The sequence below is a fragment of the Podarcis vaucheri genome (assembly GCF_965113315.1).
Source record: "Podarcis vaucheri genome assembly, chromosome: 2".
Taxonomy (NCBI): Eukaryota; Metazoa; Chordata; class Lepidosauria; order Squamata; family Lacertidae; genus Podarcis; species Podarcis vaucheri.
The window spans coordinates 131,594,437-131,617,298 of record NC_138760.1 but is presented as its reverse complement, the minus strand read 5'-3'; the positions used below and the strand labels follow the sequence as shown (position 1 = coordinate 131,617,298).

At 47.8% G+C, this 22,862-nt stretch overlaps 2 protein-coding genes across 3 annotated transcripts in view; both read left to right on the top strand.

The window, feature by feature from the left end:
* Nucleotides 1-22,862, top strand: part of LOC309525818 (uncharacterized protein) — a 106,673-nt gene that overhangs the window by 26,921 nt on the left and 56,890 nt on the right. The window contains exon 1 of one of the 2 annotated variants that reach the window (XM_082211418.1): nt 22,781-22,805. The exons of the other annotated variant lie outside the window; for it this stretch is intronic. The gene's annotated coding sequence lies outside the window, so the exon portion shown is untranslated. Of the gene's footprint in view, nt 1-22,780; nt 22,806-22,862 lie in introns of those variants that run through there. 2 annotated transcript variants of the gene reach the window in all.
* On the top strand, nt 8,423-11,872 carry LOC309526250 (uncharacterized protein; the record flags this gene model as incomplete). The annotated part of the gene is made up of 2 exons (XM_082212162.1): nt 8,423-8,583; nt 11,352-11,872. Exons 1-2 carry the CDS (start codon nt 8,484-8,486, stop codon nt 11,870-11,872), a joined length of 621 nt encoding a protein of 206 aa, XP_082068288.1. The 5' UTR covers nt 8,423-8,483.

The window sequence follows — 22,862 nt, the reverse complement described above, 5'->3', positions numbered from 1 at the left end:
ACAGGAAGGGAGCCTGGGTGTCACCGGGTCCTGCCCCCTGCAAGTCAGGAATCTCGTCCAAGACAGATGGTCATCCAACCTCTGCTTTAAAAACTCCATGGAAGGATAGTCCAGCACCTACCAAGGGAGTCTGTTCCACTCTGGAAGAACTCTTCCTGTCCTAAAGTATTTCCTGAGGTTTAGATGGAATCTACTTTCTTGTAACTTGAAGCCATTGCTCCATCCTGAACACCTTGCTCCATCCTGCAGGTGACAGCCCTTTCATAACATGTATACGTTGTAGAAAATAACAATTCAATAAAATTTCATTTGGATGATTCCGATTTCTTTTAAGCCTATGGCCTAGCTTAACTGAAAAGGCCTGTGCCTGCTTACCTTTGATGGAACAGAACGAGCTGCTTTTAGGTACTGTATGTAGCAAATGTCTGTTCCAGAACCCTGTAAAGAAAAAAAGTTGGAGTTGTATGCATGGAAAGAGAATCAGCCAGGCATGGCAATTGTGATTTATCTTGAACTGTTTTGTAGATGGATGAAAGAGGACGTTGTAAGACATTTAGTGGTTAGGAATATTAGCCAAAGTCTTAAAAAAGAAAAACACAAAAAAATAGTTATATGTCATCACACGATTATATGATGAGGGCTTATCTGAAGAGCCAAATGATTTTGGTTAGCTCAGGATGATGACATTGGGCTGCAACTATTAAGATTGCAGCGATCCTTTGGTGAATAGGAATGATGTGCAATTTGCCATTCCATCCCCAAAAAAACCTAGAACCCGAAACACCTTGGGGGATCTCACATTAGAAATCATGACCGTAAAGAGAAAGAATATGAATAACAACTGGGCAACATATAAGGATCACTGGAAGAGTAAAATAATAAACCTAAATTGAAAGAATATAATAAAGTTAGAAATATTTGAACAATTGGCTGCAATTTTTTTCAAATTAATCAGAGATTGGCAAAAGATAAAAAGGATTTGAGAAAGAAACTTCAAGATTGGATGAGTACTTCAAAGGTACCCCTGCCCGAACGGGCCAGTCTTGACAGACTCTGGGGTTTGTGCGCCCATCTCACATCTATAGGCCGGGGGCCAGCGCTGTCCGGAGATACTTCCGGGTCACGTGGCCAGCGTGACAAGCTGCATCTGGCGAGCCAGCGCAGCACACGGAATGCCGTTTACCTTCCCGCTGGTAAGCGGTACCTATTTATCTACTTGCACCCGGGGGTGCTTTCGAACTGCTAGGTTGGCAGGCGCTGGGACCGAGCAGCGGGAGCGCACCCCGCCACGGGGATTCGAGCCGCCGACCTTTCGATCGGCAAGCCCTAGGCGCTGAGGCTTTAACCCACAGCGCCACCCGCGTCCCTGCTGGATGAGTACTTAATCCAATCTAAAAGTAAACGTATTTCCAAATTATATGATTTGCTCCTAGAATGAGAGGTAAAGGAGGAGCAAGTGAAAACAGCGATGGTAAAGTAGGCGTAGGATTTAGGGGAAAATATGATGAGCCTGTGGAAATGGCTGTGGAAAAGGGATATTAAATTTACGGCATTCCACAATTTAAGAGAGGAAGTAATGATAATGCAATACAGATGGTATCTGACCCCGGTTAGACTGGCAAAAATGTATACAAACTAGTGATGTTTGTTGGAGATGCAACAATGGGGCAGGAACCTTTCTACACATGTGGTGGGAATGCAAAGAGATAGTGGAATTCTGGGAAAAGATTTACAACGAGTTGAAAAAGTGATTAAGGGATGGGCTATCTTTTGATGAGTGTGGAAAGAGCTTTCGTCACCGTTACACTCTCACTTTCCATCAAGGAATTCATACAGGGGAGAAACCATATCAGTGTTTGGAATGTGGATAGTGCTTCCGGGAGCAAACCAAGCTCACTTCCCATCAAAGAATTCACACAGGGGAGAAACCCTTTCAATGCCATGAGTGTGGAAAGAGCTTTGGTCACAGTTCCTATCTCGTGACCCATCAAAGAACTCATACAGGTCAGAAACCATATCAGTGCTTGGAATGTGGAAAGAGCTTCAATCGGAAAGATGTTCTCACTTCCCATCAAAGAATTCATACAGAGTGGAAACCAAAAGAAAAACTAACGCAAACATTATTAAACAACCTTTACAAAACATATTTGTATAGAAAAGAGAAAGGGCGGGGGAGAATAACTAAAAATACCCTTTATCACTTTTGTATCATATATATTATATCATTTGTCAACACATAGAAAGGTAGGCTTCCCCCAGCTCTCCCCTGGGTGCCCCCCTACTCCTCGTCACCCACACAGAGTGATTCTTACTCTGTAGCAATAATTATTCAGAATATGCTCTCCAGGATAAACCCAGCTGTATTTATTATCCAGTAACCTTCAGCAAGATGGCACTTTCCCTACATTGTGCCCGCATAGCCCAGCCTTGCAATCTTAACCACTCAGACAGTGGTCCAGTGGCGCAGCGGCAGCAGGGGTCCCCTATTAGCTAAAGTGGTGCTTCAGTTTAAGAACAGTTTCAGGTTAAGAACGGACCTCCAGAACGAATTAAGTACTTACCCTGAGGTACCACTGTAATACAAATTAGTATTTCTCCAGTTTCTAGGTCCAGTTTCTATAAAGCCTTATTAAAACTGTTCCAACAAATCTCAGTCAAGTCACAGTCCAAAATTATTGTGTCTTTTAATGTTCATCCAATCCTGCTTCCTCTTCTTTTACTAATCTTCTTTCCTAATCCACTGGGGGGTGGGGAAGAAGGCATATTAAATCTCTTTCCTCATACGAGATCGTAGCTTGTGTTATGAACAGTTTCTTCCTCCTGTTCTTCTTTCACCTGCTGAACAGAACCTTCTGCGCCACTCCCAGTGACTGCTTTCCAATGACTCCCGGCTTACAACCCACACATTCACCTCAGTCTCTCTTTCTGGGACCCGTCTTGGTCTTCAATGTAAAGGTGCTCCATGTCTGGATGGGGAGCAGAGCTGCAGAAGCTTGCTTGGAGTGGATGCATCTGGTTCTCCATAAATCAGGCAGAGGCAAAGTTCATTGGCAAAAGAAGAACTTTCTACTAAAGGTTTTTCCAGTTTCTCCTCTCAGGATTTTAGCCATGACATTTTGTCCCACTGCCAGAAAAGCATCTTTAGCTCCCTAGTTTCTGTGGCAACAATTTGACTCAAGTTTCCATCACAGAATCGTAGAATGGGAGAGTCAGAAGTGTGGGGATGTTTAGGGAGGCAGGAGAAGGATATATTGTTTACTAATACAGTGGTACCTCGCAAGACGAAATTAATTCGTCTTGGGTTGGCCTAGGGTGTGGTTGTTCATTTGTGGTTGGCTGTGGTGGTCTTTGTTTTCATGGGTGAGTGGGGTGGGTGGGTGTTTTGGATCAGGTTAGCCACATTGATTTGTATGCTGTAGGTGGGTTTTTGTCATTGTCTTGTTGGGCTGTCAAAATAATGTTGTTGGGCTGTGTTTGTGATAAAGGGGAGTCATACTGGGGTGATGGCGTTTGTTCAACACTGATCTTTTAAAAAGAAACTAATAACAATAGTAAACAACTGTGAGGTTGGACCCCAACAGATATCTAGTCCCACCCCCTGCAATAAAGAATCCCTGACATTTGGCCTTGCAGCCTCTGTTTGGAAAACCTCCAAAGAAAGCAATTCTGACACTGGTGGTTTAAAAACAGAGATTGGGGAAGGAGTGTTTGCTGACACTGAAGATCTAGAGAATCATTTAATTTAATTTTACTTCTTAACGCAGGAGTGCTGGAAAGGAGACAAATCAAGGGTGTGTGGGTGTGTGTGGGCATAATAATTAACTCATGCCCAGGTTGGGAAATGCCGCATCAGCGCCACAGCGAAATGGGTGCAGTTTCCCAGCCTTACTTGTGGCGCCTGTGAAATGGGTATATCACAGTGAGGCTGAATTTAGAGGTGCTTCAAGGTGAAGGAGAAGCAGGGAGGGGAAGGGGGCAGGCTGGGCTTTGCAAAGGGCCTGGTTTTTATTTTAAGGGTGGCGGTCTTATATTGGGGGTCTCCAGACCCAGGACCTTGAAGACCAGGCCGGCCTCGACCTCCGGGGGCAACTTGGACTCCAGGGCAGATTCTTCCAGGCGTCTCCCGGGTGGGGGCAGGAACAAAATGGCAGGGCGCTGCTTGAGGGCACTGGGCATGACTGAGCCTCTGCCCCCAGCCTCCTCCAGGAACCAGCAGCCCAGCTTGGCCACTGGAGGCGAGGATCTGCCGAAGGAGGCTCCTGCGAGGAGGAGGAGAAAAAGGGGGTGGACTAGATGGCCCCTGGGTGTGAGTCTAGGAGCGGAAGGGCCTCGGGAGAGCCCCAAATCATCATCATCATCATCAGCAGCAGCAGAATCTGGGTCCGGACCAAGGGGACCCCTCCCACCTAGCCCAGCCTCCTGGCAGCAGCCGACCCTGTGCCCCCCCCCGGGAACTCCGCAAGCAGGAGCGGAAGAGCATCCTCCCCTTCTCCTTCTCCCCCGCTCCAAGGTAGACTGGCTCTGTCCATGGAGGATCCCCTTGGGCATCGCTGGGACAAAGCAGAGCCCAAAGGGGACCAGGCGCCCCCCAAGCGAAGAGGCCCTCTTCAGGAAAGGGGAGGGGCTATCCCGGGCCACCTTCCCCTCCTCCTCCCCGCGCCCTCCCGGATCCTGGCCATGCCGCCCCACCTTCCCCCGCCTGGACTAGGCGACCCTCAGGGGTCCCTTCCAGCTCCAGAATTCTACGATTCTCTGAATTCTAAGTGAAATATACTCAGAGTCACAAAGTGATTTCATGCTCTTTATTCAGCTCATAGTGGTGAGGAGGAATGAATGAATGTCCCCTCAAAGTCTCTGCTTTATATACATTATTTACACAATGGGCTGCACATGATTGGCTAAGTCTGGAATTCTACTGTAAGCCAATCAGTTTGTGGATTCACTTATATCTGGAGCAGGATTGGGTGGTTCCTGCCAACCAATCATACTGCTGCATTGTTCTAGGACCAATCAGACTGCTGCATTCTGAATCCTATTGTTCTAGGACCAATCAGACTATTGTTCTAGGACCAATCAGACTGCTGCATTCTGAATCCTCTTGTTCTAGGACCAATCAGACTGCTGCATTCTGAATCCTATTGTTCTAGGACCAATCAGACTGCTGCAGTTTGGATCCTATTCAACTCAGTACATAACACTCAGATTCTGAAGTTGAATCGGAACCAGCGGGAAACAAGCTGCCTCCTCCTCCAGAATTTGGGGCGGGGGGGGCGGGAGGGAGAGCAGCGGGGGGGGGCGCCCCATCTGACCTTGGCGCCTCTGAGTCTTCCTGCCTGAATGCAGAACCCGACCTTCGTCCCCGCTGAAGGTCCCTTTCTAAGTCTGGAGCGAGTTCTCCCACTGGGGGGGGGGGTGTCCTGATTTATTTATTTGCATTTCACAGATTCCCAGGGGGGTCGAGGGTCCTCCAGTCCAACCCTTTGCAGTGCCTAAAGTGGGGCTTGAACCCAGGACCCTCCAATCGAGAGTCTCCTGCTTGGCCAGCGGAGGCTTCTGCTCCCAAGGGACCCTCCTAATATTGCAAACAGACTTTCCCTCTGCGAGTGAGCAGGGGAAGCATCGTTATTATTTTATTTACCCTCCACCCGTCTGGGCGCAGGGCACTAAGCGGCCTCTGAGCCGAGAACCGCAGAGAACTCTGCACATGCCCCGGAGCACCCGGGTTCTGGGAGGGAAGGAGGACAGCCAGCCAGCCCGGGGGCTGTGCTCAGCTTGCGAAGGGTTAAAGGGAACGGAGCCGGAGTCCTAGAGAGGACAGGAAGTGGAGAGGCGGGGCGGGTCCTCCAGAGCCGAGTCCCCTCCCTCCGTGTCTCTTGTCTCCTCCCCGCGCTGCCTCGGTTTCCCTCCTGGGAAGAAGAATCCGGGGGTGAGTCTCCTCCTCTCTCTCCCCCCTTGGGGGGCCCATGGGAGAAGGGGGTCCCGGGGCTGCAGGGGGAGACCCCCGAGTCTGGTAGCAGAGGGGGGTCCTGCCCCCCATTCCTCTCTGCCAAGCCTGGGAGGGGGCCAGTTTCCAGGGGGGGGTCTGCAGCTCTGCTCTTCCTGGGCATCCTCTTTGGGGAAGGAGGGAGGGGTCCGGGGGGGGAGAGGGCATGCCCAGAATGCCCCTTCCAGGGGAGGAGCCCCTGCCAGGCCGGCCTCCCCCCCCCCTGCCAGACCCTCCTCCAGCCCAGAGCCTCAGGGGAAGCCTCTCTGGGCAGCAGGGGCCACGCCTGGGGCTCCTCCGTGGAGAAAAGGGGAGAGCCAGAGGGCTGAGCTGGCTGCACTGGGCTTGCCAGGGTTCAAGGGAACGGAGCTGCCTTCCTTGAGAGGAGAGGGGGGACCCCAAGATCTTGTCCTGAAGGGGGTGAGGCGATGCAGGGAGGAGGAGGAGGAGGGGGCTCTGGGTGGCAGGTCTGCCAACGTTTCTCTCTCCGATCCCAGAGTGAGCGTTCAAGGATGTTCCCCATCCCGGAGTTTCTCTGCAGCTGCTGCTGTTGCAGAATGTTTTATTTACCGTCTTTTTCGCTCTATAACACGCACCTGACCATAACACGCACATCGTTTTTAGAGGAGGAAAACAAGGGAAAAAACATTCTGAATGAAACAGTGGATGTATCATTTTTGTGCTTCATGCTGTGGCCACAGACATGTGATCTGATGGTGAATTTGGGGTGACCCAATGCAAAAATCCTGAGAATCCCTGTGGATCCATGCTTTGTAACCACATTTTTGCACCATTGCAGCCCCAGGCAACAGTGAGTGTATGATTTTTGGGAGGGCAGGCTGTAGCCATGGACATGCTATGTGATCTGATGGTGAATTTGGGGTGACCCAATGCAAAGATCCTGAGGATCCATGTGGATCCATGCTTTTTAACCACATTTTAAGTGGGGAGGGAAGGAAAAACACAGAATGGACAAGGAGCACGAGAGGGGTGTGCAGAGAAGCAGCTGGCTAAGAATGCAGGAGAGGGATATAATGGGAGGGAGGAAAGGAAGGCAAAAGTTTTCCCTCACCTACCCACCCAAGCCAGCCAGCTCTCGTGCTCTCTCTCTCTCCCTCCCTCCTGCATGTTTTCAGCAGCTTTCCCCTCTGCTTTCCCGACACTCTGCTTTCCCCTCTGCTTGCCTGGAGGGGAGAGGCTTTCCCTGCTCTTTGTTCCGTTTGAGCAAACACAGCAAGGAAACAGAGGTGGGTGGGCAGTAAGACCCTGAGGCAGAATGCAGGAAAGCAGCCGCTTCCTCTTTTCAGGTTTCCCTTCTCCAAGACTCCCGATTTGATTTTTGCCTGTTTTTTTTTGCCATTTGGCTCCAGGGACCACACATTCGCTCAATAACACGCAAAGACATTTCCCCTTCCTTTTTTGGAGAAAAAATCTGCGTGTTATAGAGGGGAAAATACGGTACATTAAACTTACAACTTCCACAGTGCGTAGGTAAAACTGGAACTCCAACCCGCAGGAGCCAGGGATTGGAGAGGCTTTTCTAAAGGGAAATAATCTATACATGGCAAGCATGATTGTGAATAATACTCTCTTAGAAAAATGTAAGATACAGAAGGGGACATTTATTTATGTATTATCAAGAAGAATAAAGCAAGGATAAAAGACACCTACTCCCCACCTTCTGGGACGAAAGAGGGATTATCAGTCATTGTGTGGCTCCTACTACTAACAGGGGACATTGGTGCTATCTCAAAATAGACTAGTTCTATCAAGCTACCCTAAGCCTTTGGGAATCTTGCCACAAGAGGAGGGTAAAGCTCACCTCTGGAGTTTTTGGAGGATATACATGCCTGGTGTTCTTAAGAACACTGCAGATTTAGGACATGTGGAAGATCTATACTTTGATTGCTTCCGTGCCAGGGTGGGGGCCACATTTTGGGACTGTAGTCTTGCGAAAATGGCTCCTCTGCTTCCACATACAGATTTGGTCCCCATGCAACTCTTGACAGAGGTGGATACGGCTACACCATCTGCCTGGCTTGCGATGAGAGAGCTCAAAGATTGTGAATAGGGCTCTCCATACAAAGCACCTAGCATGGGAGCACCTACATGTAATATCTACTCTGCTATTTTCTGCCCATGCTCTGGGGTTTCAGTTTTCAGGCTTGCGGACAGGACGGTGACTGGTTTTTTTTTACCAAGTTCTGTCAGTTATCCCCACTGAGTTCAATGGGTCACTATTGTGCAGACCATGCCAGGCTTGCATGTGGGGTGAGGAGCATACGGAAGAAATTGGAATCACTGGAGATGTTTAGAAATGGGGCTTCTCTTGAGAAGGGGCTGCTCCAATTATTCTTCTCCAGGGGCAGGAGAATATCTAGGGAAAGAGGATCCCTGCAGGGCCTCTGAGGCTCCCTTTGTTTCTTCCTCTCTCCTGCAGCTTGTTTTCGCTTCTTGACTGCTCAGGAAGGATGAAAGAGATCCTGCAAAGCTCATAAGGATGGAAGGGGGAAGATGGACGGTTGACCTGGTCAGGTTGTCTCCTGCATCCCTCCTCACAACCTCTGAGCGTTCCCTCCCAGGGACCTCTGAGAGATCTGGTGAGTTCCAGGGGAGGGGAGATGGGGACATGGATGGAACCGGAGAGGTATTGGGGCTTGCTCGGGGGGCACCATTTCGGGCTCCTCCACCTGCCTGTCTGCACCTTTGACATCTGCAGGCAATTTGAGCTAGGAATACATCACAGCTCTCCTACTACTGCGATGTATTGGCAGCTCAAAATGTCTAAAACCAGTACTGTGATTGAATGCTCTACCAGTGTCAGACAACTTACCAATCCTTCAGGCAGCATTAGAAGTCATGACTCTTGAAAGTAACCTGATCCTGGGCTTCCGATTTGTCTGCGAAGGGAAATGGCAAGGCGGTGAGAGTCGTCCGTCTAAAAGACGACTGTTATCGGGGCTTTTGAGCAGTGGGGGTGAGTGCCAGGGTTAGACACCCCCCAAAAAAGCCCCAAGGGTAGTGGGGTGTCGAGGGGACCAGCCGGGTGTGAAGAGGCTTGCCGTGATTCCCGGAGCCCTGACGCTGTATCGGCAGGTCAGCAACCACACTACCTGCGGTGTACGAGGCATCCATATCTTTCTGGTATAATTCCTCTGTGTATTCTTGCCACCTCTTTTTCATGTCTTCTGCTTCTGTTTGGTCCTTACCACTTTTGTCTTTTATTATGGTAATCTTTGTACGAAATGTTCCTTTCATATCTCCAATTTTCTTGAACAGACCTCTGGTTTCTCCTGTTCTATTGTTTTCCTCTATTTCTTTGCATTGCTCGTTTAAGAAGGCCTTCTTGTCTCTCCTTGCTATTTTTTGGAAATCTGCATTCAATTTCCTGTATTTTTCACTATCTCCCACGCATTTTGCTTGCCTTCTCTCCCCCACTATTTGTAAGGCCTCGTTGGGCAACCACTTTGCTTTCTTGCATTTCCTTTTCATTGGGATGGTTTTAGTTGCTGCCTCCTGTATAATGTTACGAGCCTCCATCCATAGTTCTTCAGGCACTCTGTCCACCAAATCTAAATCCTTAAACCTGTTCTTCGCTTCCACTGTGTATTCATAAGGGATTTGATTTAGATTGTATCTTACCGGCCCAGTGGTTTTTCCTACTTTCTTCAGTTTAAGCTTGAATTTTGCTATAAGAAGCTGATGATCTGAGCCACAGTCAGCTCCAGGTCTTGTTTTTGCTGACTTGTATAGAGCTTCTCCATCTTTGGCTGCAGAGAATATAATCAATCTGATTTTGATGCTGCTCATCTGGTGATGTCGATGTGTAGAGTCGTCTCTTGTGTTGTTGGAAAAGAGCGTTTATGATGACCAGCTTGTTCTCTTGGCAGAACTCTATCAGCCTTTGCCCTGCTTTGTTTTGATCTCCAAGGCCAAACTTGCCAGTTGTTCCTTTTATCTCTTGAGTCCCTACTTTAGCATTCCAATCCCCTATAATGAGAAGAACATCCTTGTTTGGTGTCATTTCTATAAGGTGTTGTAAGTCATCATAGAATTGGTCAATTTCAGTTTCTTCAGCACCAGTGGTTGGTGCATAAACCTGGATTACTGTGATGTTAAAAGGTCTGCCTTAGATTTGTATCGAGATCATTCTATCATTTTTGAGATTGCATCTCAGTACAGCTTTCACCACTCTTTTATTGACTATGAGGGCCACTCCATTTCTTTTATGGGATTCTTGCCCACAGTAGTAGATATGATGGTCATCCGAACTGAATTCGCCCATTCCTGTCCATTTTTGTTCACTGATGCCCACGATGTCAATATTTATTCCTGCCATCTCATTTTTGACCACATCCAACTTACCAAGGTTCACGGTTCTTACATTCCAGGTTCCTATGCAATATTTTTCTTTAGATCATTGGACTTTCCTATCGCTTCCAGGCATATCCGCAACTGAGCGACCTTTCGGCTTTGGCCCAGCCGCTTTTTCAGCTCTGAATATACTTGTACTTGTCCTCCGCTCTTCCTCAGTAGCATGTTGGACGCCTTCCGACCTAAGGTGCTCATCTTCCAGCGTCATAACTTTTGTACAAGTTGCTCTTGCGGCTGTTGTGTTTAGATCAAGTGTGAGTTAGTCACTTTTCCTCTTTTGTCACCAATGAAACAATACAGAGTTAGTCTACTCTTGAAAATGGGAGTGGGGTTCAAACTGAAGAAAGTGATTTAGGTATAAATTAAAATTTAGACCAAATTTAGATTGAGGCAACAGCTGGTGGGGAGTGTGCAGGTGAAGAAGTTGCTGTTTGTTTCACAGACAATTTGCTGGATCTTGTCCAGAGAGCTCTGCATAAGGAAGTCAAGGAGGAGAATCGTGGGGTCATGGACCCTCTTGGTAACGCTTCCTGTTGGATCATAATATCTGTTCTGAAATTAAGCAAGTAACTTTGAAAGTCCATACATACCTCTATGTGATGAACCTTCACTATTTAGATGGAGACCAACAGCATTCGGGATTCTAACATCCCCACCATGAACCCTGAATGGAGGGATATCCACTGTTTTCTCTGCAATTTTTTTCCTTCTAGTCATGCCTTTTAAAGAAATGACCAGGTTGTCTGAACTGGCCAGGCCTTCTTTAATGTCAGCCTCAGAGCTTTAAGAGAAATTGGAGATGGAGTGGATTCCAGGATTGAGCCAAACAAAATCTATCCCAGATAAAAACCAAGCAATATGTCAGTTAATACCAGCCAACAGTGAAAACTATAGTAAGGGCTCACGTCTAACTCTCTTCAGTTACTCCTCTATCACAAGCATTCATTAACTTTGTTCTTCCTGAGGCTCTAATTAGCTTCTCTCTTCATTGCAGATGGTGATGAATTGGAAGGGAAGAACAAGGGGGACCACAACAGAATTCACATAGCAGAGAAGTCAGAAAAATATACAAAGTGCGGAGAGAACATCTGCCAGAGCCCCCAGTCCACCTCACATCAAGGAAAGAGCTTTGTTCGGAGGGATAGAATCTCTTCACATGAAAGAACTAACAGTGGAGAGAAATTGTATCAGTGCAGAGAATGTGGGAAGAGCTTCTGTCACCGTCAGAATCTCACTTGCCATCAAAGAGTCCATACAGGGGAGAAACCATATCAGTGCTTGGAATGTGGAAAGAGCTTCAGTCAGAGGGTGCAACTCACTTCCCATCAAAGAATTCATACAGGGGAGAAACCCTATGAGTGCTTAAAGTGTGGAAAGAGCTTCAATCGGAAAGATGGTCTCACTTCCCATCAAAGAATTCATACAGGGGAGAAACCCTTTCAATGCCTTGAGTGTGGAAAGAGCTTTCGTCACAGTGCCAGTGCCACTGATAGGAGAAACCCTATCAGTGCTTAGAATGCGGAAAGAGCTTTAATCGGAAGGATGGTCTCAGTATCCATCAAAGAATTCATACAGGGGAGAAACCTTTTCAATGCCTTGAGTGTGGAAAGAGCTTTCGTCACAGTTCCGGTCTCACTTCCCATCAAAGAATTCATACAGGGAAGAAACCCTATCAATGCTTAGAATGCGGAAAGAGCTTCAGTCAAAGTTCCAATCTAACTATGCATCATAGAGTTCATACACGGGAAAAACCCTATCAGTGCTTGAAATGTGGGAAGAGCTTCAGTCACAGAGAGATTCTCACTTGCCATCAAAGAATTCATACAGGGGAGAAACCCTATCAGTGCTTGGAATGTGGAAAGCGCTTTAGTCAAAGTGCACATCTCACTTCCCATCAAATAATTCATACAGGGAAGAAACCCTATGAGTGCTTAAAGTGTGGAAAGAGCTTTTGTCGGAAGGATGGTCTCACTTCCCATAACAGAATTCATACAGGGGAGAAACCCCATCAGTGCTTGGAATGTGGAAAGAGCTTTCATCAGAGAAGTAATCTCACTTCCCATCAGAGAGTCCATTCAGGCGAGAAACCATATCAGTGCTTGGAATGCGGAAAGAGCTTTCGTAAGAGAGGTGATCTCACTTCCCATCAAAGAATCCATACAGGCGAGAAACCATATCCATGCCTGGAATGTGGAAAGAGCTTCGGGTATATGCAGTGTCTTAGTTTGCATCAAAAACTTCATACGGGGGAGAAACCCTATCAGTGCTTTGAATGTGGAAAGAGCTTCAGCCAGGGGGGCCATCTCACTTCCCATCAAAGAATTCATACAGGAGAGAAACCATATCAATGCTTAAAATGTGGGAAGAGCTTCAGTCTCAGGCACAATCTCACTTTGCACCAAAGAATTCATACAGGGGAGAAACCATATCAGTGCTTGGAATGTGGAAAGAGCTTCAGTATCAGGCACAATCTCACTTTGCACCAAAGAATTCATACAGGAAGGAAACCCTATCAGTGCTTGGAATGTGGAAAAAGCTTTCGTCACAGTTCCACTCTCACTTTCCATCAAAGAATTCATACAGGGGAGAAACCCTTTCAATGCCTTGAGTGTGGAAAGAGCTTTCGTCACAGTTCCACTCTCACTTTCCATCAAAGAATTCATACAGGGGAGAAACCCTTTCAATGCCTTGAGTGTGGAAAGAGCTTTCGTCACAGTTCCACTCTCACTTTCCATCAAAGAATTCACCCAGGGGAGAAGCCCTATCAGTGCTTGGAATGTGGAAAGAGCTTTCGTCAGAGGGGTGATCTCACTTCCCATCAAAGAGTCCATACAGGGGAGAATCCATATCAGTGCTTGGAATGTGGAAAGCGCTTTAGTCAAAGTGCACATCTCACTTCCCATCAAAGAGTCCATACAGGGGAGAAACCATATCAGTGCTTGGAATGTGGAAAGCGCTTTAGTCAAAGTGCACATCTCACTTCCCATCAAAGAGTCCATACATGCGAGAAACCATATCAGTGCTTGGAATGTGGAAAAAGCTTCACTAAGAGGATGCACCTTACTTCCCATCACAGAATTCATACAGAGGGAAAACCAAAAAAAGAAAAATAATAACGCAAACATTATTGAACATCCCTTACAAAACACATTTGCATAGAAAAGAGAAAGGGCATGGGAAAATAACTAAAAATACCCTTTATCACATTTGTATCATATCATTTGTCAACACATAGAAAGGCAGGCTCCCCCAGAGCTCCCCTGGGTGCCCCCTCTTCTCCCTGTCTCCCACCCTGAGTGATCGTTCCACTCTAGCAATAATTACTCAGAATATGCACTCCTGGATAAACCCACCTGTATTTCGTATCCAGCCTTTTCCCTCCCCTTTAGCAAGATGGTACTTTCCCTACATTCCGCCCCCCCAGCCCAGCCTTCAAATCTTAACCACTCAGACAGTGCAATATGACTCTTATTATGATTGTCTAACAATCCAAATTAGTATTTCTCCAGTTTCTAGGTCTAGTTTCTATAAAGCTTTATTAAAGCTGTTCCAACAAATCTCAGTCAAGTCACAGTCCAAAATTATTGTCCTTCTTAATGTTCATCCAATCCTGCTTCCTCTTCTTTTACTAATCTTCTTTCCTAATCCACTGGGGGTGGGGAAGAATGCATATTAAATCCCTTTCCTCATACGAGATCAGGAGTTGCACTGCATCCCCTTTTGCTGGATGTACCTTTTTCTCTGCCGATAATTCCCACACCAGCTCATCCCAACGCAGCCTTGTCTTTCCATGGAGCTCTTTCTCTCTCCTCCTGTTCTTCCGTTACCTGCTCAACAGAACCTTCTGCCACTCCCAGAGACTCCTTTCCAATGACTCCCAGCTTATGACCCACAAATTCACCTCAGTCTCTTTTTCTGGAACCCTTCTTGGTCTTCAATGCCAAGGTGCTCCATGTCTGAATGGAGAGCAGAGCTGCAGAAGTTTGTTTGGAGTGAATGCATCTGGTTCTCCATAAATCAGGCAGAGGCAAAGTTCATTGGCAAAAGAAGAACTTTCTACTAAAGGTTTTTCAGCTTCGTTACAGAACAAAGCTTCAGGGGACTTAGCAGATGTGAAAGTTAGAAAATGAAAGTAAAAAAGAGAAACCAGCCCACTGAGCTCACAGATTTATCTTTCTGGCTCTGTGTGACCTTGAGATAACAAAACACAAATCATAATAAACCCAGTTGCCTCAGCAGAAAAGGACAAAACCTTCTGGAAGGAACCAGTGTTTTCCAGTATTTTTGGATTCCGCCCTCGGGATTTTATCTGTGACATTTTGTTCCACTGCCAGAAAAGCATCTTTAGCTCCCTAGTTCCTGTGGCAACACTTTGGTCCAAGTTTCAAACTTTTTAAATTAGCACGGTGGTTAGCTTGTTGCAGGCTTGTTAAGCCTCTTTGAATATAGGATTTCTGGTAAGATCCCTTCTACTCCCTCATAAAAAGACACGACACAATCTTGTTAAAGTCAATATAAAAGTAGTTTACTCATTCAGTTCACAGATGCATCCCTGAAGGCAGACTTGGGTTACAAAAGTGTCTAACTATATGAACTATCCCATAAGGGTGTTAGTCCCAAGTGACTGCAACTGAGCTGTCACTTCTCCTAATATATAGAAAGACAAAATGGAGAAAAAGATCAGAACGTGGAGGACATGTGCTCCTCTACCCAGAATAGGCCACACCTACTTCAAGTCACATGTAGTGGAAGTCTGTCCCAGCTCAGGAGGAAACAGGAAGTTTTCTCCTGAGTAGTAGAAAACATCCCCAAACATGTCCACTGTAGAAATGTTGTACTTGACTGCTATAAGTTTCACATCCCACAGGAAGGGAGCCTGGGTGTCACCGGGTCCTGCCCCCTGCAAGTCAGGAATCTCGTCCAAGACAGATGGTCATCCAACCTCTGCTTTAAAAACTCCATGGAAGGATAGTCCAGCACCTACCAAGGGAGTCTGTTCCACTCTGGAAGAACTCTTCCTGTCCTAAAGTATTTCCTGAGGTTTAGATGGAATCTACTTTCTTGTAACTTGAAGCCATTGCTCCATCCTGAACACCTTGCTCCATCCTGCAGGTGACAGCCCTTTCATAACATGTATACGTTGTAGAAAATAACAATTCAATAAAATTTCATTTGGATGATTCCGATTTCTTTTAAGCCTATGGCCTAGCTTAACTGAAAAGGCCTGTGCCTGCTTACCTTTGATGGAACAGAACGAGCTGCTTTTAGGTACTGTATGTAGCAAATGTCTGTTCCAGAACCCTGTAAAGAAAAAAAGTTGGAGTTGTATGCATGGAAAGAGAATCAGCCAGGCATGGCAATTGTGATTTATCTTGAACTGTTTTGTAGATGGATGAAAGAGGACGTTGTAAGACATTTAGTGGTTAGGAATATTAGCCAAAGTCTTAAAAAAGAAAAACACAAAAAAATAGTTATATGTCATCACACGATTATATGATGAGGGCTTATCTGAAGAGCCAAATGATTTTGGTTAGCTCAGGATGATGACATTGGGCTGCAACTATTAAGATTGCAGCGATCCTTTGGTGAATAGGAATGATGTGCAATTTGCCATTCCATCCCCAAAAAAACCTAGAACCCGAAACACCTTGGGGGATCTCACATTAGAAATCATGACCGTAAAGAGAAAGAATATGAATAACAACTGGGCAACATATAAGGATCACTGGAAGAGTAAAATAATAAACCTAAATTGAAAGAATATAATAAAGTTAGAAATATTTGAACAATTGGCTGCAATTTTTTTCAAATTAATCAGAGATTGGCAAAAGATAAAAAGGATTTGAGAAAGAAACTTCAAGATTGGATGAGTACTTCAAAGGTACCCCTGCCCGAACGGGCCAGTCTTGACAGACTCTGGGGTTTGTGCGCCCATCTCACATCTATAGGCCGGGGGCCAGCGCTGTCCGGAGATACTTCCGGGTCACGTGGCCAGCGTGACAAGCTGCATCTGGCGAGCCAGCGCAGCACACGGAATGCCGTTTACCTTCCCGCTGGTAAGCGGTACCTATTTATCTACTTGCACCCGGGGGTGCTTTCGAACTGCTAGGTTGGCAGGCGCTGGGACCGAGCAGCGGGAGCGCACCCCGCCACGGGGATTCGAGCCGCCGACCTTTCGATCGGCAAGCCCTAGGCGCTGAGGCTTTAACCCACAGCGCCACCCGCGTCCCTGCTGGATGAGTACTTAATCCAATCTAAAAGTAAACGTATTTCCAAATTATATGATTTGCTCCTAGAATGAGAGGTAAAGGAGGAGCAAGTGAAAACAGCGATGGTAAAGTAGGCGTAGGATTTAGGGGAAAATATGATGAGCCTGTGGAAATGGCTGTGGAAAAGGGATATTAAATTTACGGCATTCCACAATTTAAGAGAGGAAGTAATGATAATGCAATACAGATGGTATCTGACCCCGGTTAGACTGGCAAAAATGTATACAAACTAGTGATGTTTGTTGGAGATGCAACAATGGGGCAGGAACCTTTCTACACATGTGGTGGGAATGCAAAGAGATAGTGGAATTCTGGGAAAAGATTTACAACGAGTTGAAAAAGTGATTAAGGGATGGGCTATCTTTTGATGAGTGTGGAAAGAGCTTTCGTCACCGTTACACTCTCACTTTCCATCAAGGAATTCATACAGGGGAGAAACCATATCAGTGTTTGGAATGTGGATAGTGCTTCCGGGAGCAAACCAAGCTCACTTCCCATCAAAGAATTCACACAGGGGAGAAACCCTTTCAATGCCATGAGTGTGGAAAGAGCTTTGGTCACAGTTCCTATCTCGTGACCCATCAAAGAACTCATACAGGTCAGAAACCATATCAGTGCTTGGAATGTGGAAAGAGCTTCAATCGGAAAGATGTTCTCACTTCCCATCAAAGAATTCATACAGAGTGGAAACCAAAAGAAAAACTAACGCAAACATTATTAAACAACCTTTACAAAACATATTTGTATAGAAAAGAGAAAGGGCGGGGGAGAATAACTAAAAATACCCTTTATCACTTTTGTATCATATATATTATATCATTTGTCAACACATAGAAAGGTAGGCTTCCCCCAGCTCTCCCCTGGGTGCCCCCCTACTCCTCGTCACCCACACAGAGTGATTCTTACTCTGTAGCAATAATTATTCAGAATATGCTCTCCAGGATAAACCCAGCTGTATTTATTATCCAGTAACCTTCAGCAAGATGGCACTTTCCCTACATTGTGCCCGCATAGCCCAGCCTTGCAATCTTAACCACTCAGACAGTGGTCCAGTGGCGCAGCGGCAGCAGGGGTCCCCTATTAGCTAAAGTGGTGCTTCAGTTTAAGAACAGTTTCAGGTTAAGAACGGACCTCCAGAACGAATTAAGTACTTACCCTGAGGTACCACTGTAATACAAATTAGTATTTCTCCAGTTTCTAGGTCCAGTTTCTATAAAGCCTTATTAAAACTGTTCCAACAAATCTCAGTCAAGTCACAGTCCAAAATTATTGTGTCTTTTAATGTTCATCCAATCCTGCTTCCTCTTCTTTTACTAATCTTCTTTCCTAATCCACTGGGGGGTGGGGAAGAAGGCATATTAAATCTCTTTCCTCATACGAGATCGTAGCTTGTGTTATGAACAGTTTCTTCCTCCTGTTCTTCTTTCACCTGCTGAACAGAACCTTCTGCGCCACTCCCAGTGACTGCTTTCCAATGACTCCCGGCTTACAACCCACACATTCACCTCAGTCTCTCTTTCTGGGACCCGTCTTGGTCTTCAATGTAAAGGTGCTCCATGTCTGGATGGGGAGCAGAGCTGCAGAAGCTTGCTTGGAGTGGATGCATCTGGTTCTCCATAAATCAGGCAGAGGCAAAGTTCATTGGCAAAAGAAGAACTTTCTACTAAAGGTTTTTCCAGTTTCTCCTCTCAGGATTTTAGCCATGACATTTTGTCCCACTGCCAGAAAAGCATCTTTAGCTCCCTAGTTTCTGTGGCAACAATTTGACTCAAGTTTCCATCACAGAATCGTAGAATGGGAGAGTCAGAAGTGTGGGGATGTTTAGGGAGGCAGGAGAAGGATATATTGTTTACTAATACAGTGGTACCTCGCAAGACGAAATTAATTCGTCTTGGGTTGGCCTAGGGTGTGGTTGTTCATTTGTGGTTGGCTGTGGTGGTCTTTGTTTTCATGGGTGAGTGGGGTGGGTGGGTGTTTTGGATCAGGTTAGCCACATTGATTTGTATGCTGTAGGTGGGTTTTTGTCATTGTCTTGTTGGGCTGTCAAAATAATGTTGTTGGGCTGTGTTTGTGATAAAGGGGAGTCATACTGGGGTGATGGCGTTTGTTCAACACTGATCTTTTAAAAAGAAACTAATAACAATAGTAAACAACTGTGAGGTTGGACCCCAACAGATATCTAGTCCCACCCCCTGCAATAAAGAATCCCTGACATTTGGCCTTGCAGCCTCTGTTTGGAAAACCTCCAAAGAAAGCAATTCTGACACTGGTGGTTTAAAAACAGAGATTGGGGAAGGAGTGTTTGCTGACACTGAAGATCTAGAGAATCATTTAATTTAATTTTACTTCTTAACGCAGGAGTGCTGGAAAGGAGACAAATCAAGGGTGTGTGGGTGTGTGTGGGCATAATAATTAACTCATGCCCAGGTTGGGAAATGCCGCATCAGCGCCACAGCGAAATGGGTGCAGTTTCCCAGCCTTACTTGTGGCGCCTGTGAAATGGGTATATCACAGTGAGGCTGAATTTAGAGGTGCTTCAAGGTGAAGGAGAAGCAGGGAGGGGAAGGGGGCAGGCTGGGCTTTGCAAAGGGCCTGGTTTTTATTTTAAGGGTGGCGGTCTTATATTGGGGGTCTCCAGACCCAGGACCTTGAAGACCAGGCCGGCCTCGACCTCCGGGGGCAACTTGGACTCCAGGGCAGATTCTTCCAGGCGTCTCCCGGGTGGGGGCAGGAACAAAATGGCAGGGCGCTGCTTGAGGGCACTGGGCATGACTGAGCCTCTGCCCCCAGCCTCCTCCAGGAACCAGCAGCCCAGCTTGGCCACTGGAGGCGAGGATCTGCCGAAGGAGGCTCCTGCGAGGAGGAGGAGAAAAAGGGGGTGGACTAGATGGCCCCTGGGTGTGAGTCTAGGAGCGGAAGGGCCTCGGGAGAGCCCCAAATCATCATCATCATCAGCAGCAGCAGCAGAATCTGGGTCCGGACCAAGGGGACCCCTCCCACCTAGCCCAGCCTCCTGGCAGCAGCCGACCCTGTGCCCCCCCCCGGGAACTCCGCAAGCAGGAGCGGAAGAGCATCCTCCCCTTCTCCTTCTCCCCCGCTCCAAGGTAGACTGGCTCTGTCCATGGAGGATCCCCTTGGGCATCGCTGGGACAAAGCAGAGCCCAAAGGGGACCAGGCGCCCCCCAAGCGAAGAGGCCCTCTTCAGGAAAGGGGAGGGGCTATCCCGGGCCACCTTCCCCTCCTCCTCCCCGCGCCCTCCCGGATCCTGGCCATGCCGCCCCACCTTCCCCCGCCTGGACTAGGCGACCCTCAGGGGTCCCTTCCAGCTCCAGAATTCTACGATTCTCTGAATTCTAAGTGAAATATACTCAGAGTCACAAAGTGATTTCATGCTCTTTATTCAGCTCATAGTGGTGAGGAGGAATGAATGAATGTCCCCTCAAAGTCTCTGCTTTATATACATTATTTACACAATGGGCTGCACATGATTGGCTAAGTCTGGAATTCTACTGTAAGCCAATCAGTTTGTGGATTCACTTATATCTGGAGCAGGATTGGGTGGTTCCTGCCAACCAATCATACTGCTGCATTGTTCTAGGACCAATCAGACTGCTGCATTCTGAATCCTATTGTTCTAGGACCAATCAGACTATTGTTCTAGGACCAATCAGACTGCTGCATTCTGAATCCTCTTGTTCTAGGACCAATCAGACTGCTGCATTCTGAATCCTATTGTTCTAGGACCAATCAGACTGCTGCAGTTTGGATCCTATTCAACTCAGTACATAACACTCAGATTCTGAAGTTGAATCGGAACCAGCGGGAAACAAGCTGCCTCCTCCTCCAGAATTTGGGGCGGGGGGGGCGGGAGGGAGAGCAGCGGGGGGGGGCGCCCCATCTGACCTTGGCGCCTCTGAGTCTTCCTGCCTGAATGCAGAACCCGACCTTCGTCCCCGCTGAAGGTCCCTTTCTAAGTCTGGAGCGAGTTCTCCCACTGGGGGGGGGGGGTGTCCTGATTTATTTATTTGCATTTCACAGATTCCCAGGGGGGTCGAGGGTCCTCCAGTCCAACCCTTTGCAGTGCCTAAAGTGGGGCTTGAACCCAGGACCCTCCAATCGAGAGTCTCCTGCTTGGCCAGCGGAGGCTTCTGCTCCCAAGGGACCCTCCTAATATTGCAAACAGACTTTCCCTCTGCGAGTGAGCAGGGGAAGCATCGTTATTATTTTATTTACCCTCCACCCGTCTGGGCGCAGGGCACTAAGCGGCCTCTGAGCCGAGAACCGCAGAGAACTCTGCACATGCCCCGGAGCACCCGGGTTCTGGGAGGGAAGGAGGACAGCCAGCCAGCCCGGGGGCTGTGCTCAGCTTGCGAAGGGTTAAAGGGAACGGAGCCGGAGTCCTAGAGAGGACAGGAAGTGGAGAGGCGGGGCGGGTCCTCCAGAGCCGAGTCCCCTCCCTCCGTGTCTCTTGTCTCCTCCCCGCGCTGCCTCGGTTTCCCTCCTGGGAAGAAGAATCCGGGGGTGAGTCTCCTCCTCTCTCTCCCCCCTTGGGGGGCCCATGGGAGAAGGGGGTCCCGGGGCTGCAGGGGGAGACCCCCGAGTCTGGTAGCAGAGGGGGGTCCTGCCCCCCATTCCTCTCTGCCAAGCCTGGGAGGGGGCCAGTTTCCAGGGGGGGGTCTGCAGCTCTGCTCTTCCTGGGCATCCTCTTTGGGGAAGGAGGGAGGGGTCCGGGGGGGGAGAGGGCATGCCCAGAATGCCCCTTCCAGGGGAGGAGCCCCTGCCAGGCCGGCCTCCCCCCCCCCTGCCAGACCCTCCTCCAGCCCAGAGCCTCAGGGGAAGCCTCTCTGGGCAGCAGGGGCCACGCCTGGGGCTCCTCCGTGGAGAAAAGGGGAGAGCCAGAGGGCTGAGCTGGCTGCACTGGGCTTGCCAGGGTTCAAGGGAACGGAGCTGCCTTCCTTGAGAGGAGAGGGGGGACCCCAAGATCTTGTCCTGAAGGGGGTGAGGCGATGCAGGGAGGAGGAGGAGGAGGGGGCTCTGGGTGGCAGGTCTGCCAACGTTTCTCTCTCCGATCCCAGAGTGAGCGTTCAAGGATGTTCCCCATCCCGGAGTTTCTCTGCAGCTGCTGCTGTTGCAGAATGTTTTATTTACCGTCTTTTTCGCTCTATAACACGCACCTGACCATAACACGCACATCGTTTTTAGAGGAGGAAAACAAGGGAAAAAACATTCTGAATGAAACAGTGGATGTATCATTTTTGTGCTTCATGCTGTGGCCACAGACATGTGATCTGATGGTGAATTTGGGGTGACCCAATGCAAAAATCCTGAGAATCCCTGTGGATCCATGCTTTGTAACCACATTTTTGCACCATTGCAGCCCCAGGCAACAGTGAGTGTATGATTTTTGGGAGGGCAGGCTGTAGCCATGGACATGCTATGTGATCTGATGGTGAATTTGGGGTGACCCAATGCAAAGATCCTGAGGATCCATGTGGATCCATGCTTTTTAACCACATTTTAAGTGGGGAGGGAAGGAAAAACACAGAATGGACAAGGAGCACGAGAGGGGTGTGCAGAGAAGCAGCTGGCTAAGAATGCAGGAGAGGGATATAATGGGAGGGAGGAAAGGAAGGCAAAAGTTTTCCCTCACCTACCCACCCAAGCCAGCCAGCTCTCGTGCTCTCTCTCTCTCCCTCCCTCCTGCATGTTTTCAGCAGCTTTCCCCTCTGCTTTCCCGACACTCTGCTTTCCCCTCTGCTTGCCTGGAGGGGAGAGGCTTTCCCTGCTCTTTGTTCCGTTTGAGCAAACACAGCAAGGAAACAGAGGTGGGTGGGCAGTAAGACCCTGAGGCAGAATGCAGGAAAGCAGCCGCTTCCTCTTTTCAGGTTTCCCTTCTCCAAGACTCCCGATTTGATTTTTGCCTGTTTTTTTTTGCCATTTGGCTCCAGGGACCACACATTCGCTCAATAACACGCAAAGACATTTCCCCTTCCTTTTTTGGAGAAAAAATCTGCGTGTTATAGAGGGGAAAATACGGTACATTAAACTTACAACTTCCACAGTGCGTAGGTAAAACTGGAACTCCAACCCGCAGGAGCCAGGGATTGGAGAGGCTTTTCTAAAGGGAAATAATCTATACATGGCAAGCATGATTGTGAATAATACTCTCTTAGAAAAATGTAAGATACAGAAGGGGACATTTATTTATGTATTATCAAGAAGAATAAAGCAAGGAT